Source organism: Penicillium taxi, assembly GCF_028828555.1.
Source record: "Penicillium taxi strain IBT 34144 chromosome Unknown utg000002l_segment0_segment0, whole genome shotgun sequence".
Taxonomy (NCBI): Eukaryota; Fungi; Ascomycota; class Eurotiomycetes; order Eurotiales; family Aspergillaceae; genus Penicillium; species Penicillium taxi.
Genome location: NW_026643204.1, coordinates 3,489,779 through 3,505,915, shown reverse-complemented (window position 1 = coordinate 3,505,915; position 16,137 = coordinate 3,489,779). Strand labels below are relative to the sequence as shown.

Genomic DNA, 16,137 nt, shown 5'->3' with positions numbered 1-16,137 from the left:
AGATGGAATCCAGGGTCCATTGGAACGTGTAACAATACCAAAAGCCACCGTTCTACAAATTCCATATAAACCACATGTGCAGGTGTTAATGCTAACTTGAGATAGAAAACTTAAGAGTAGGATCTCACCCTTAAACTTAATCTCCATATAACGTTGCAATATCTCAAATGGAACTTGCTACTTCTTGCAACCTTTCATCAGATTGCGCCATTATTGTGGAATTTTTCTCTAATTGCCTCTAAGGTTTCCCCTTTGCATGCCAAGTTGATCAGAAGACTGTGGGTTTCAGGTGGAGTCGCTTCTGGAGAAAGTGCAATAGGTCAATATTATACTTGAATATATACGTGAAGTGGGCCCCGTCATCGGTTGGTGGGAACTTGAGGCAGCAGGAGCTATCCCCGTCATCACAGTAGCTTTGGAGAGATTCTGCATAAGGGTCACACCATTCTGGATGGAGACGAGGATATAGCTAAGGAAGGAATCTCGAATTAGATGGCCGTTCAACTATGGAGATCGGGGACACATACGCCAGTCCCGTCATCGCAGGTACCGACATTCCAAGGCATCATTGGAGTGTATGTTTCATCTCCATAAGCGGCAGCTGCGACGACTAAGATGATTTTTCAGCTGGTATCAATTTAAGAGTTCCAAGGTTGATAAAAAAAACATCAACAGGAAATGAACATACCAGTGGTGTTGTATAAGGGCTCAATACCATTAACTGGAAGAAGCCAGAGTGAACTAGTCCCGCAAAGACCATCCATCATAACAATCCCACCCTGAATATTTGACGGAGTTAGATTTCAATTTTTTGATTAAACAGTGTGAAATGTTTGTGAAGTTGACATCGATAGATTGCCCAGGTGGAAACCCTGGAAACAACCCTGCAACTTTGATAGCTTCATAGAGCACCTACCAGTGAATAGCCAAGGAGAAAGATCTTTGCCTGAGGGCAGCTAATTGAATACTCTCTGATATACTTTTGCATCAAGAGAGCTCCTTCTGCGGCAACAATACGGTGATCATCGCCACCATGATCGTACGGGAGTGCCACACTAGTTGACCCTGGAATCAGTTGTAGAACTAGGTTTTGCATAGAAACCATCACATTTAGATGATCCCCAGGACCCTGTCCTCGGATAAGAATGGCATGAACGCTCGTGGCGCACCGATCGGCTGCAGTCATTTGGGCATGGGACTGAATCACGATACAGCTGAGAAGCCATACAAACTTCTGGACAAACATAATGTCTGCAGCTGGTGAAAATATCGATGATATAATATAACTGAGAGGTATCTTGCTTGGATATCGCTTTAATGGGCAATTCAGCGTGACTTATTTAAGTTCAAGTTGATAAGCGAGAGCTTTTTAAGTGCGATGGTGTAATGTGATGTTCTAACGTTGCTTCTCAGGAAACACTGGGGGCTCAGATAAGGAAGGAATTAATAAAATAGAAAAGGAAAAGATCCTAGAGAGGGTGGGAATAGATATCATATCAGCCGTGGTGTACGACAGCCCGGGCCAGAACACAGATGTGAGTATCAGCAAGCTCCCGAAGACTAAATTGAATGCCCTCAAAAGTAGGCTCGGGCAACTTCTGCAGCAGCTTGTTTCGTCTCACCGGAAGATGAAACTTTAGGCGAGATGGAAAATTCCAAGGACAGGAAGCGGACGAGCATGTGAAGAGCCCATTATGGATTGGAATGGCATTTACTTTGAGACCTATTGCAATAGACCGATGGCGCGATTATCTAGATATCAAGCGTAAGATATGATTGAAAGAGCTATGTAAGCTCTGATCGAAAATGGCTCAAGAAATGTTACACCTATGTCGGATCTCCACCGCACGACAGACGGGAGAGTAGCTTCTCTGGTGTGCAAGGGTGGCATTTTCTTTAAAACAAATATTCATAATTTTGATCCTCAAGGAGACCTTCTGCTAATAAGCCCATTGGCCTTAAGCTATCTTCAGTGCTGCCCTGTACCGCTTAGGCATCTCAAGAGGAACGTGCCTTTTCAATCAGTCCTCGAACTGCATCACCTAGTTCATTGATCACCAAGCCTGAGCGCGGAATAGTATGTCCTTTACCAGTATCGAAGAATGTAGCAGTATCGGTGTCGCAGACATTGTATAATGCGAAGGCACCATGTCGGAAAGGATCTAAATGATCAATTGTCAGTAAAACTAACCTCATTGACTACAGGAAGTATGTACCGTTTGCACCGACGACATGGAGGGTCGGAATATCAATGACTAGATCACTTTCATCGGCAAGGATAACACCCTTTTCAGGATTCATCGGAGGCCAGCCAGTGAAAAACATAGCACATTTCAGCCGACGGGGACGTCCAGTCTCCTGGAATCGTATCTCTTCATCCAGGATAAGAGTTGCAGCAATGGAGGCCCCTTCACTGTATCCGATAACACCTTCAATAGCTGGATTTTTCTCCAGTGTGTCGTAGAGATAGTCCATCACATCTTTGTAATTGAGCCACATCACTGCTCGATCTCCGACTAAATCTCTCATTACATCTTCAGGGTTCTGCCCATCGGGAATTGTGCGAACGCGACTAATCATAGAGTCCTCCGCGGCGCCACCATCATCTGCCCAGCGATAATGCGGCCCAACTCCAAAATACTCCTCAAATCCTAATGGCAGTTAGATCCAGACGTGTATATCTCATGAGAAAGATAACAGTGTATACCTGATGGGGGAGTGATCCGCACGGGGGCATTGATATAATGGAAAGACGCAGAACTGTCGCCTTCCAGATTTTTCTGTAACGGAGCTGATCACTTCCTGTTACTAAGAACAAAGTGCAAATCGCTTGAAGTTGGTAGCTACCTAGCTGTATGCCGATGTTCTACGACTATCAGTCTGGTTATTCCAGTGGCACTTCACATTTGACTTACATCTATGTTGCCAATGGCACCATGAAGACACAGGAACCGCATGTTTAGATCTAGACCAAGCGCCTTACGCTCTTCTTGTGATCAAAGTCGCACAGTTCCTATATTTGGACGGAGAAAATGGAGCAAAGAAGTGGAGAAGGAAGGAGGATAGCAGACCGAAGGGAAGAAATAGAGCTGAGAAGTGGCGATTCTCACCGAGGCACATGCAATTAGCATAATTACCTAGGTAATTATGAACCAAGGCATATCAAAGATTGAGTGGGTTGCATGAACCTAGACGGTTCCTGATTTTGTGTTTAATCTAAGTGTGCTGTACAACAGCCCGTCAAAGTTACGCCGACATCGTCCAATGTCAAGAATGCACCCTGATCACGGCCGAGTCTCGGGGTGTAACAAACATAGTAAATGGCATTTAGTCAGCTACAAACACTTATAATAATGATTGATACGGACAATTAGAACGTCTTGAGGCCTATTTAATCTCAATACCCACAGGCTCATATGAGATGCACGCTCTTCACCCTTTTTCATTTCGCTGATTCCTCACTATGGCAAATTCGATCGACCATAATGAGGCGCAGGTTCAAGGAGAGGGGAGGGTGCTGCAGCCTATTGCTATCATCGGTTATGCCTGTCGACTATCGGGTCAGGTTGCCTCCCCCGGCGACTTATGGGAGCTCTGCACTCGAGGTCGGAGTGGCTGGTCACTCATACCCAAAGATCGATTCTCTGCAGGCGCTTATCACCATCCGAATTCATCCAAGCCGGGTACAATCAATCCCGAGGGTGGTTACTTCCTAAACGAGGAGAATCTTTCTCGATTTGATGCTCCATTCTTCAATGTGACAGTTCAAGAGGCCATTTCCATGGACCCACAGCAACGACTTCTGTTAGAGTGTTCCTATGAGGCATTGGAGAGTGCCGGTATTCCTAAAGAGTCTCTTTCAGGACGTAAGGTTGGTGTGTTTGTTGGTGGAAATTTTGCGGACTACGAGTTACGAAATCTTCGGGATATCGATACCTGTCCGATGTACCAGGCCACCGGAAACGCCCCTTCTCTCCAGTCTAATCGCATATCATACTTCTTCAACTTACAAGGGCCCAGTATCACCCTCGATACTGCTTGCTCTTCGTCTCTTGTCGCTCTGCATTATGCAGTGCAGAGTTTGCGAACTGGTGAATCGAGTGAAGCCCTTGTCGCTGGATGTAGACTAAACATACTCCCCGATTACTTTGTTTCCATGTCTATGTCACAGTAAGTTTACCTTGATATTGCAGCATCGTCATACCAAGGTCTTCAGTATTTTGACACGAGGTAATCCAGATTGTTCAATGACGATGGAAAAACGTATGCCTTTGACGAAAGAGCTAAATCCGGATTTGCACGTGGAGAGGGCGCAGGGGTTGTGCTTCTCAAACCACTTGACGCTGCAATTCGCGACCAAGATCCCATTCGGGCCATTATCGCTAATACTGGAGTCAATCAAGACGGCAGAACTAAGGGAATTACGTTACCTAATGGCGAAGCCCAGGAAGACCTGATCCGGCAAGTATATAGCAATGCACAGCTAAATCCAGATGAATGCGGGTTTGCAGAAATGCATGGTACTGGCACCAAAGCTGGAGATCCAATTGAGGCTAAAGCAGTTCACGGAGCTTTGGGAAACAATCGAACAGCGAGGAATCCACTTTATATTGGGTCTGTGAAATCGAATGTGGGCCATCTTGAAGGGGCAAGCGGAATGGCCTCCCTCATTAAGGCCGCTATGATGCTTGACAGGGGCCTTCTGCTACCAAACGCTGATTTCAAAAAACCCAACCCCAATATTCCTTTGAATGAATGGCATATGAAAGTGATCACATCCACCCGCCCTTGGCCTAGAGGTAAGAAATATGTCAGCGTCTCAAACTATGGGTTCGGAGGCACAAATGCACATGCTGTTCTTGAAAAGCCACCGCCACTGGCCGAAAATCAGGACAATCCTGATGCAGATAATGATCCCTTACGCAAACTCTTTTTGATCTCGGCCAACGATAAAGATTCCTTGAAAATCAGAATCAACGATTTTGGTGTATATTTTGAACAACGACCGGAAGTGTTTGAGAAGTCTTTGTTCGGTAACTTTGCCTACACTCTTGGGAGCAAAATGTCAAACCTCTCATATCGGATCGCTGTATCCGCAACATCACTGGATGAGCTCAGTATCCGCCTGGCGCAGTTGAAGTCTAATCCAACTCGAGTGCTTGGAACTCCAAACATTGCATTTGTCTTTACGGGACAGGGAGCTCAATGGGCACAAATGGGAACTCAACTTATGGATGAATACCCAGTGTTCTCCTCGGCCCTTGTAGAGGCGGATCTGTGCCTCCGCAACCTCGGTGCCGAGTTTTCCCTTCTTGAAGTTCTCCAGAAGGATAGTCAATCGTCTGAAATCAACTCGCCGCATCTCAGTCAGCCTGCCTGCACTGCTCTTCAAATCGCACTTACAGATTTGCTTCAATCATGGGGTATCAAACCTACCTCCGTCATTGGACACAGCTCTGGCGAGATCGGAGCAGCATACGCAGCTGGCTTATACGACCTGGAAGCCGCCATGTCACTGGCTTACCGTCGTGGTCAAATGACGCAACTACTCAAAAAATCATTCCCATTCTTGCAAGGGGGTATGATTGCTGTTGGTTGTGGCCCTGAGACCATCAGACCTATACTCAAGACGCTCAAAGGATACTTGACAATCGCATGTGTCAACAGTCCCTCCAGTGTCACCGTTTCGGGAGATGTTCTAGCCATCGATGAGTTGGAGGCGATCTTGCAAGAGAAACACTTCTTCAATCGAAAGCTCAAGATTGACGTTGCCTACCACTCCAATCATATGAAAAATGTGGCCGAGGCATATCTCGCCTCAATCGAAGATATTCAGCCATCCCCAGTGGCAAAGGCCAAGTTTTTTTCTTCTGTCACTGGTGAATATGCTCAGGCATCTGAGCTGAACCCTTCATACTGGGTGAAGAACCTCACATCCTCAGTGCTTTTCTCCGACGCTCTGAGTAAAATATGTGCAGATGAAGACACTCGACCTAGCTTGCTTATCGAGATTGGCCCACACTCTGCGCTGAAGGGCCCAATTCTGGATATACTGAAAAGTCTGGGTTCAGCAAGCTCGAAAATTGCCTATTTTCCCACTATCGTGCGGAATATTGAGCCCTCCCAGTCTGTTCTTGATGCAGCCGGTGCCGCATTCGTACGAGGAGTCGCCCTGAAGATGAATGAGGTGAACTTTTCTCGAAGTGGCGGGCGCACTCGGTCTTTTTTGACAGACTTGCCTCGATACCCCTGGCAACATAATACTCGCTATTGGCATGAGTCTCGCATTGTACAAAAGCATAGTTCCAGAGATGGTATTCGAAATGATATGTTAGGCGCACTGGCCATATACTCAAACGATCTTGAGCCAACATGGCGCAACATTGTTCGGCTTGATGACATACCATGGCTTCGAGAGCACAAAATGCAGGGAATGAACGTATATCCTATGGCCGGCTATGTGAGCTTACCCAACTCCTATTTAAAAGTGTAAACTAACTTGCAATCAGCTCTCTATGGCTGTTGAGGCAGCTCGCCGTCGAGCAAAGCAAAATGATGCCTCATTCACTCAATTTGAGCTTCGCGAGGTGAAGGTGGGCTCAGCACTTGTATTAATCGACGATTTCGATGCAGAGACAACTATCTCTCTCCGCCCATATGCTGAAGGAACTCGCGGTAACTCGGATGTTTGGGATGAGTTCCACATCTCTTCATGGTCGTTTAAGAGAGGCTGGACGCAGCATTGTTCCGGTCTTATCGGGACTAGGGCCAACAAAATGCAGCAGTCATCGGTCTCCAATATCGCTGAGACTGACGTGGAGCATTTCCAGGCTCAAATCGCTAATGTAAAGGCAAAAGCCACGTATAAGATCGACACCAAGGAGATGTATCAAGTTCTTTCTGATATTGGTGCTTCTTATGGCCAAACTTTTCAGGGCCTGGAAAATTGCTTTTCAGACGCTCGCCATAGTCGCGCCGATCTTGTGGTTAAGGATACAAAGAGTATGATGCCAAAGAAATTTGAAGCCCCCTTAACTATCCATCCATCCTTCCTCGACGGTCTTCTGCATCTTGTCTGGCCGATTCTTGGACGGGGTCGAATGGAATTGGAGACTCTTTATATGCCCACAATGATCAAAAATTTGATAATCACCGATCATATCCCATCAATTCCCGGTCAATTTGTGAAGGCCTGGTGTAATGGAGGTCCCAGCAAAGCGATCCCAGAGCCAACCAGTTTTGATATGTGGATGACGCCGGAAAATTCTGCCGATGTTTTGATCGCTATGGAGGGTCTCATCATGACTCCACTCAAAGACCCAGGCCTGCTTCGTGGTAATAATATTCGCGACTTATGCTACAAGTTCCAGTGGCTACCCTTGTCTGATGCTGAAAGCCAAGTCGATAGTGAGATTGATGAGTCCAAAAAGACGGCCACAAATGGAGTACCCATTACCAATGGCCATCTCATCCCCAAGAACAAGCCTAGTATAAATGAAAACGGTATATATGATCGTAGTGATGTTATCATCACATCTTGGGGCGCCGTTGGGGAAGTTGCCGAAAACCTGAGCAGCGCCATCTCGAACAAAACCAATAGATGGCAACCGTCAATTTCAGAGTTTGAAGCAGTCGAAGCCTCAATGAAGCACGTCATTGTTCTACAAACCGGCGCATATTCACTTCGTGACCTCACTACCGATTCTTTCAACAATCTCAAAGCTACTCTCCTCAATGCTTCCCACGTAATTTGGGTCTTCGGGGCAGGTAATCCAGACGCCCATATGATTGTCGGCCTGACGCGCAGTCTGCGGTCCGAGACTTTGGCAAAGGTTGCCACGCTTGGACTAGACGCTGACGATCTAGCAAATCCAGCAAGTTCAGTCCTTGCAGCGATGGAGATACTATGGCCAGCACAAAACGAGAAGCCCTGCAAGGATCTTGAACTCAAGGCGAAGGGAACCGAAATTCTTGTTCCGCGCATTCTTGACGATGATGCAGCGAATTCATTCGTGCACAATGAGACTCATGACATGACAGTCTCATCTCAGCCATTTTTCCAGCCTGACCGGCGCTTCAAGTTACAGATTGCCAGCCCTGGTGCTCTGGATACTATGTACTTTGTGGATGATGCTCTTGATTCGCTGAGTGACAGCGATATTGAGATCGCAGTCAAGGCGACTGGTCTTAACTTTAAAGATATTGTTGTGACAATGGGTCAGCTTGCGCAACCATACATTGGAATTGAATGCAGCGGTGTGGTTTCTGCGGTCGGCAAAGATGTTCACGACATCCAAATTGGCCAGCGAGTCATGGCCTTGCCAGAGGGTGCCTATTCGACATTTGCCCGATGCAAAGCGACCAGTGCGACGACAATACCCGAGAATATTTCGTTCGAGGTGGCAGCTACCGTACCAGTTGTGTTCTGCACCTCATATTATGCACTCTTCGATCTTGGTCAGCTTCAAGCTGGGGAAAGTGTTCTCATTCATGCCGGCGCTGGCGGTGTCGGACAATCTGCCATCATGCTGGCTCAGATGATCGGCACCGATATATTTGTCACGGTCGGCAGTTTAGAGAAAAAGATGTTCCTAATGGGTCACTACAATATCCCCGAGGATCGCATCTTCTACAGTCGTGATACATCCTTTGGCCGTGGAATTCGCAGACTAACCGGTGGTAAAGGAGTCGATGTGGTGCTCAACTCGCTGGCAGGGGATCTCCTGCGAGAGACATGGGAGTGTCTTGCTCCATTTGGTCGATTTATCGAAATTGGCAAGGCTGATATCACCAAGAATACACGCTTGGACATGCTACCATTTGAAAATAATGTCACATTCGCATCCGTTGACCTTAGCAAAGTCGCGCTATACCGGCCACAATTGATGAAGCGACTCTTGAGTGATGTCAGCAAGCTTCTGAACCAGGGGTCAGTCAATCCCATCTCTCCTCTGACAATATTCCGGATCTCTGAGCTAGAAATTGCATTCCGTACGTTGCAAACGGGAAAAGCAATAGGGAAAATAGTGGTTATTCCCCATGAAGAAGACCAAGTCAAGGTGAGTTTTAAGTGTCCGAGGTCATGAGGTGCATATTATCTAACATTGAGATTTTAGGCTGTTGCAAAAAGGACCAGCTCCTCTCTTTTGAGAGCTGATGCCTCGTATATACTCATCGGTGGTACAGGTGGTCTGGGAAGAAGTATGGCGAAGTGGATGTCTGCGAAGGGTGCGAGAAACATCGTGCTTGTTTCCCGTCGGGCCTCACCAGTTAATGACAAGGTGCAACTCCTCATCGATGAGATGGCCCTGGATGGAACAATTATCACTGTCAAGGCCTGTGACGTGAGCAGCAAATATTCGGTTGAAACACTCATCAAGGAGGACATGAAAGATCTGCCCCCAGTTCGAGGTGTCGTTCATGGCGCTATGGTTCTTCGGGTAATGAGACACCCTGCATCACATTTCTCTACCAACTAAACTGACATTTTGAGCGCAGGATATGCTGTTTGAAAATATGACGCTGGATGACTTCCAGGCAGTGGTGGTAAGCAAAGTTGAAGGTGCTTGGAATTTGCATGAGTCGCTCTCCGATTCACCACTGGACTTTTTCGTCACACTATCATCTGTTGCGGGCGTGATCGGCAACAGAGGACAGGCAGCATATGCTGCAGCAAATGTGTTCCTGGACGAGTTCATGGAATACAGGCGCTCTCAAGGTCTCCCTGGAACTTCTATAGATCTCACAGCCGTGAGTAATGCTGGCTATCTTGCCGAGACTGACGCAAAACGCCTGCAAGAGGTACTGAAGAACATTGGAAGCGACACAATGGATGAGGGAGAGGTGTTGGCACTGCTTGCAGCAGCTATCACAGGTGACTTAGCAAAATCATGCGCAGGGCAGACAATTACCGGGCTAGGACTTGGAGGCTCACTGGAACACTTCTGGGCCCAAGATGCCAAGTTCAGCGTCCTCTACGAGGCGGCCCAGGCGCGACTTGGTACTGGAAGTCATCGGGAAGGTGGCCCTGCTGTGGCTTTGAACACCATGCTACAGAACTCTCCGTCAAAGGAGGCAGCACTGCAAACCTGCTACGAGGCTCTGGCAGCAAAACTAGCACAGGTTCTGGTCATCTCTATGGACGACATGGACCCATCCATCGCAGTTGCGTCTCTTGGCCTTGACTCTCTTGTTGCTATTGAGATTCGCAACTGGATTGCTCGAGAGGCTAATGCCAATGTGCAAGTGCTGGAACTGTTATCAAGTGGATCTCTGATGGCACTGGCTGAGATTATTTTGGCCAAGTCTCAGCCTTGATATTTATGAATCTTTCTTTGAGCGAACCGATATTGATTTGAGATATAGACGTCCAATTTCCTTTGCTATTGATATAGGAAGTCATGCTATTTATCACACTTTGTCGTATTTATGACCTTTCACTCTCGTAGTGGAAAGTTTGACCAATAATAAGCTTTAAAGATGTGGATACGTAATACATTTGTCAAGCCTGAGGTGTCGAACCTTATCTCGGAGCGACGCCGTTTCTCCCCGGAAGGAGAACTATTGATGCGGTGCGGAGAAGCTCGTCATTGACAACTCGTGGATCCTTTTTGGAAAAAAAAAAAATCTTCACTTCATTGTACAATCTACTCAGCTTTCGATTGCACGGCACTTTTCTCCTTGATAAACACAATTCATATTGCCAATCGTCCGACGAGACCATGACACCGGCGCAAAGTCCAGTTCCGATCTCGGACGCGCTCCATCGCAAAGACCAACCGGCATTAGAGATAGACTCTAAACAGTCAGATGCGACAAATAAACAGAATTATAAGGGATTCGTGGCGGGCATGTTCTCTGGAGTTGCGAAGCTAAGTGGTGAGTTCCTGTGTTACATTCTTCCCGTTGGCTTTTTGTATCATGAGCTCTAATTAAATGTTTCTCTAGTTGGCCATCCGTTCGATACCATCAAGGTCCGCCTTCAAACCAGCAAAGATGCACATTTCAGTGGTCCGCTGGACTGTACATTGCAGACTGTACGAAAGGAAGGAGTCCGAGGGTTTTATAAGGGCGCCACGCCACCGCTGGTCGGATGGATGGTAATGGACTCAGTGTAAGTGACTTCAGGCGCGGGCTTCGATTTTAGCGATGCGGAATCAAACTAACCCTAACTTGATTTATAGTATGCTGGGATCCTTAACGCTATATCGCCGACTACTTCTGGAAAATGTTTTCTCCAAACCGAATATTCGCGCCTGGTCTCTGTTCTCAAATAAAACTCCCGATCTCCAAACGCTCCCATCTTTCGGCCACGGTATTGCGGGTATCATGGCTGGTACAACCGTCAGTTTCATTGCCGCACCAGTCGAACACATCAAGGCCCGTCTTCAAGTGCAATATGCGGCCACCAAAAGCCAACGAATGTATAGTGGACCAATTGACTGTGTCGAAAAAATTGTAAGTTGGCAACTATCCCATTTTAGGGGCAGCTAACTAAACATGCCAACGTAGTATCGTGCTCATGGTATTCGTGGCATATATCGTGGTCTTGGGGCCACTATTTTATTCCGTTCTTTCTTCTTCTTCTGGTGGAGCTCTTATGACATCCTTACCCGGTTCATGAAGCAAAACACCAGCATGTCAACGCCCGCAATTAACTTTTGGGCCGGTGGCATCTCTGCCCAGGCTTTCTGGCTCACGTCTTATCCATCTGATGTGGTGAAGCAGCGTTTGATGACAGACCCGATGGGTGGAACATTGAATGATGGACAACGACAATTCCGAGGCTGGAAGGATGCCGCTTTGGCGGTCTGGCGAGAGCGTGGATGGAAAGGATATTGGCGGGGATTCGTGCCATGCTTTTTGCGGGCCTTCCCCGCGAATGCGATTGCACTGGTTGCATTTGAAGGAGTGATGCGGACTTTGCCGTGATCTCCATCAAGGTTTCTAAAGGCTTGCCTTGCCGTAACGGAGGTCGTGAATAGAAAGATTGAACAATCATTTGATTCACTGTCATTGCCAAGCGAGAAGAAGGTAAGGTTGTACTGGTGGTTATGCTCCAGGCCCTTCACGCAGGGGTTTTGGTCCTCATCGCTTCGGAGAGTACAGACGGGTCGTGAGTGTGGGCCATCCGAGGAGCAAGACCCGTCGACTGCTTACTTTTCTGAAAATCCGGAATCCCCTTACCTACATGATAGATACATTTCGCCCTCACTCATATCTTAAAGACGATGGCTCTCACATATGAGAACTACTGGGATAGACTGCCCATGTGTGACCAAGAAACGCGGCTGGGCTGTCGCATGTTTCCAGCAAATGATATACTATGCAGCATTTGAATCGGGCAAATCAAGATAGTATTAAACTTGCATCTTATCTTGTCTTTTTGTCTTATTCAACACAAATCTAAGCTCAGACTGAAGAGAATATCCCACATTACCATTTTGGGCGCGGGTGTTGGCGGGGTAAGGTACCGTACCTGGTCATTGAGGAAGGCCTGGAGGTTTCGAGGACACACTTGCGCTGAATAGAAAGATTTCACTACATTTGGGAGAGAACCTTGAATATTATGCTACTGAATGCCACACATAAGATAAAAATGGTCTGCGAGTATATGGAGCCTCCATTGTGTGCTCTCAACTTCGTGTAAACACTTGGCATGTCCAGATGAACGGCCATATTTTACGCAGCGATTTTGCGAAATTTGACGTCTCAATTTGTTACTGAAAAAATCACTTGATCGGTCCATAACTGCTTATCAATCTTAACATTTAATCCTTTGCAATCGCCAAAATATCTGTAAAATAATTCGTTCCAAAGGTTCCGGTGATAAGAAGACAAAGGTCGATGGATACCAAGTGCCGTATGATTAGTTTAGGGCATAGCTGGTACTGCCAGGAATCTGAAGTATACATTACTGCAGGAGTAAAATGTAAATATGAAGAACAGACCCAGGATATAAGAGAACAAATCAAGATCCAATAGTCAAAACAATCTATCTTGATAGTTTGTCATGTAACGCTCTGATATCAAGTACACCCGATCCGTCGATTTCTCCGCAGATAAGGGTGTTCCACCATAGAACAGGATGCAACCATCCGGTACAATGACAGTGTGATCGACAGTTATCAGGGTCATTGATGCGGAGAAGCGTAGGGGTGTGACCGGCATGTTCTCAACATTCTTAATGAGCAAGGGATGCCCTGCACAGTTATGACAACAGAGCGCTTCTGGAAGCTCTGTACTCCAACTCTGCGCTAGTGAACCATCATGTCGGGTCATGTACTCTCACCGTCGGTGAAAGATAGTACCAAGTCCCCCTTGGAGGCTGAGGACAATAAGCTTCAGGGCTATGCCTCTGCTCAGGGTGTCGTGGATGAGATTACCCGCGTGGTTGACCACAAGGCCGAGCGACGACTCTGCCGATGTTTTGATATGCGATTACTTCCAATTCTAGCCATCATGTGTAGGTGTTGCCATGAGACTTGCGGGTCAAACCAACTAACCTGGGTTAGATCTCTTCAATGCGCTGGACAAAGGGAATCTGGGTAATGCAAAGACAGATGGAATGACCGACGGTAAGCCTAAAACCCCCAATAAATAGATTCATGTGGATTTATGCTGATAAATTCTGGCGATTGGAAAGATCTGCACTTCAAGCCAAATCAATACAATCTTTTGCTATCGATATTCTTCGTCCCGTATGTCATTTTTGCGCCCCCATTCGCCATGCTTGGAAAGAAATTCAGTCCAGCTCGCGTTCTACCAATCCTGATGTTTTTCTTTGGCTCATTCACCTTGCTGTCATCTGCAACGAATAATTTCGGTGGCATGTTCGCCTTGCGTTGGTTCCTGGGCATGTCGGAGGCGGCATTCTTCCCGCTGGTCATATACTACCTGACCACCTTCTATCGTCGTGGTGAACTTGCCCGTCGACTTGCCGTTTTCTATGCTGCATCAAATATTGCCAATGCCTTCGCTGGACTCATTGCGTTCGGTGTATTTCAGATCAAAGGATCGAAAATCCCAAATTGGCGATATCTGTTCATTATTGAAGGTGGAGTGACGGTCATCTTCTCAGTTTTCGCCTTCTTTTACCTTCCGAAAAGTGCTGCGGAAGCAAGCTTTCTATCACCGGAACAGAAGGCACTCGCACATCATCGTATTCAGGTCGATTCCAGTGCAGTGGTAAATGAAGAGTTCCGCTTCCGCGAGGCCTTGGCCATTTTTAAACATCCGACTACATACTTCTTCCTATGCATTGAAATATGCCTCGGAGTACCGCTGCAAGGTGTGTCTCTCTTCATGCCTCAGATCGTGGCTCGATTGGGCTATTCAACTGTTAAGACCAACTTATACACCGTTGCACCTAATGTGACCGGTGCAGTGATGCTACTAGTCCTTGCCTTCACGTCTGATTTCACCCGATTACGCTCACCCTTCATTGTGCTGGGCTTTTTGTTTACATTTATTGGGTTCATAATCTACGCATCGATCAGTGACGTTCACAAAGAAGTGCAATTGGCATATTTCGCAACCTTCATGATGACCTGGGGCACATCAGCCCCCTCTGTTCTGCTCAGTACCTGGTACAATAACAATATCGCTCACGAGGGTCGTCGTGTGCTGCTGACGAGTATTGGTGTGCCGCTAGCCAATCTGATGGGTCTAGTGAGCAGCAACGTGTTCCGTGATCAGGATGCACCGAAATATATGCCGGCTTTGATAACAGTCGCTGTGTTCGGGGCTACTGGAGCCTGTCTCGCTGGTTTTCTGGGACTGTACATGTGGCTGGACAATAAGCGGCGCGACCGACGTGACGGAGTCACGATTCATGCTCGAGATATTCCGACAGAAAACATGAAAGATGGACCTTCATCTCCAGAGTTCCGGTGGTTCCTATGAATGACCGTTAAATATAGAGACAAAAATAATCCAAGTCCAGATCTTCGAATGTTTAAGCACCTTGGTAGTTCAAGGGTATATACCTCCCCGACTGAGCTGAGTTCTCCATACGTCGTAGATCGTGGCGTTCGGTTGCGATGGATAAACTGCATCTTCGAATCTTACCATACAGGTGTTTAGATTGGGGCCGAGAAAGCCTGCTCTGGCGAAGACATTTGACCTTCAAAGCTGTAGATTGGATGAAGTGGACAGATCGAAATGTGGAGACCTATTACGGTGTAAGATCCCACCAGATCTTATACATGCGACGTAAGAAAAGTCGCCGATCATAGTCGATCTTAGTGGATATTGTGCAGAGATGCACTCACCGGACACATATGTCGTCATAATGTCCCGTAGAGGAATGGATGTATCTCAAAAGCTACAGAACTTTCCTCAAAGTCTCCCTATTTCACTGCTGGTCGAATATGCATCAAAGTGGGACAAAGGCGCAGTTGTGGACAAGGGAAATTCAGCTGCAGCTGCTAGAAAGAGGGGGCCCCGAGATTAGGGGTATTTAAAAGAGATTGGAATCCATTACCAGCAGACAAGCTCCTACCGTATTCTCAACTTCATTGAAAATGTCCAACACAGGTCAGATCTCACCACTTCGCCCGGTCACTCGGCACATCACCGGCCACGATGCAGAGGGCAATGCAATCATTCAGTCATCCACTCCCTGCCATTGGAAGACATACGAAAAGAGCCAGGTGGCCTTTGATCTCATCTACACAACCTCTGGGTTTCCAGTCGATCTGAACGCTGATGCCGACATCACCGCCCACGAAAATATCGTCAAAGCTGACAAACTGGGTTTGGTCAATCCTCGTGGGACAGTCTGCCGTATTGTGGACTTCCCTCCCGCCAACGAACCACTTATACATCGCACAAAGAGTCTCGATTACGGGGTTGTGCTAGAGGGGGAGGTTGAGATGGTTGTGGAAGAGGGGGAACCCGTACTCATGAAGCGAGGTGATGTCGCTGTTCAGCGTGCCACAATGCACGGATGGCGCAACCCGAGTCAGACTGAGTGGTGTCGTATGCTTTTTGTGTTGCAGGATTGCGCTCTTTTGACTGTCAATGGAAAGGAAATGAATGAAGATCTTGGCTCTGGGGCTGGTGATCTTGAGCCGAGTGGGAACGACGTTTAAGAATTCCGAATATCCCAGGGAATTTGAAAATGAACGACGCTAG

At 47.1% G+C, this 16,137-nt stretch overlaps 7 protein-coding genes across 7 annotated transcripts; 5 read left to right on the top strand and 2 right to left on the bottom strand.

Annotated features, from left to right (window-relative positions):
- Positions 1-268: 268 nt before the first annotated feature.
- Positions 269-1,246, bottom strand: N7495_003222 (putative acetyl xylan esterase (Axe1); the record flags this gene model as incomplete). The annotated part of the gene is made up of 4 exons (XM_057205891.1): positions 269-469; positions 528-610; positions 689-779; positions 917-1,246. The coding sequence occupies 4 exons, from the start codon at positions 1,244-1,246 to the stop codon at positions 269-271; spliced, it is 705 nt and encodes a 234-aa protein (XP_057066498.1).
- Positions 1,247-1,998: 752 nt separating this feature from the next.
- Positions 1,999-2,957, bottom strand: N7495_003221 (uncharacterized protein; the record flags this gene model as incomplete). The annotated part of the gene is made up of 4 exons (XM_057205890.1): positions 1,999-2,162; positions 2,217-2,651; positions 2,708-2,780; positions 2,916-2,957. The coding sequence occupies 4 exons, from the start codon at positions 2,955-2,957 to the stop codon at positions 1,999-2,001; spliced, it is 714 nt and encodes a 237-aa protein (XP_057066497.1).
- Positions 2,958-3,463: 506 nt separating this feature from the next.
- N7495_003220 (uncharacterized protein) lies at positions 3,464-9,479 on the top strand (the record flags this gene model as incomplete). Its single annotated transcript, XM_057205889.1, has 4 exons — positions 3,464-4,121; positions 4,284-6,460; positions 6,510-8,929; positions 9,131-9,479. 4 exons carry the CDS (start codon positions 3,464-3,466, stop codon positions 9,477-9,479), a joined length of 5,604 nt encoding a protein of 1,867 aa, XP_057066496.1.
- A 37-nt stretch (positions 9,480-9,516) lies between these two features.
- Positions 9,517-10,317, top strand: N7495_003219 (beta-ketoacyl reductase; the record flags this gene model as incomplete). Its single annotated transcript, XM_057205888.1, has 1 exon — positions 9,517-10,317. One exon carries the CDS (start codon positions 9,517-9,519, stop codon positions 10,315-10,317), a length of 801 nt encoding a protein of 266 aa, XP_057066495.1.
- A 404-nt stretch (positions 10,318-10,721) lies between these two features.
- N7495_003218 (uncharacterized protein) lies at positions 10,722-11,931 on the top strand (the record flags this gene model as incomplete). The annotated part of the gene is made up of 4 exons (XM_057205887.1): positions 10,722-10,878; positions 10,948-11,113; positions 11,184-11,457; positions 11,512-11,931. The coding sequence occupies 4 exons, from the start codon at positions 10,722-10,724 to the stop codon at positions 11,929-11,931; spliced, it is 1,017 nt and encodes a 338-aa protein (XP_057066494.1).
- Positions 11,932-13,269: 1,338 nt separating this feature from the next.
- Positions 13,270-14,904, top strand: N7495_003217 (putative MFS transporter; the record flags this gene model as incomplete). Its single annotated transcript, XM_057205886.1, has 3 exons — positions 13,270-13,465; positions 13,515-13,577; positions 13,604-14,904. 3 exons carry the CDS (start codon positions 13,270-13,272, stop codon positions 14,902-14,904), a joined length of 1,560 nt encoding a protein of 519 aa, XP_057066493.1.
- Positions 14,905-15,524: 620 nt separating this feature from the next.
- On the top strand, positions 15,525-16,094 carry N7495_003216 (cupin domain-containing protein; the record flags this gene model as incomplete). The annotated part of the gene is made up of 1 exon (XM_057205885.1): positions 15,525-16,094. The coding sequence occupies one exon, from the start codon at positions 15,525-15,527 to the stop codon at positions 16,092-16,094; it is 570 nt and encodes a 189-aa protein (XP_057066492.1).
- Positions 16,095-16,137: the final 43 nt, after the last annotated feature.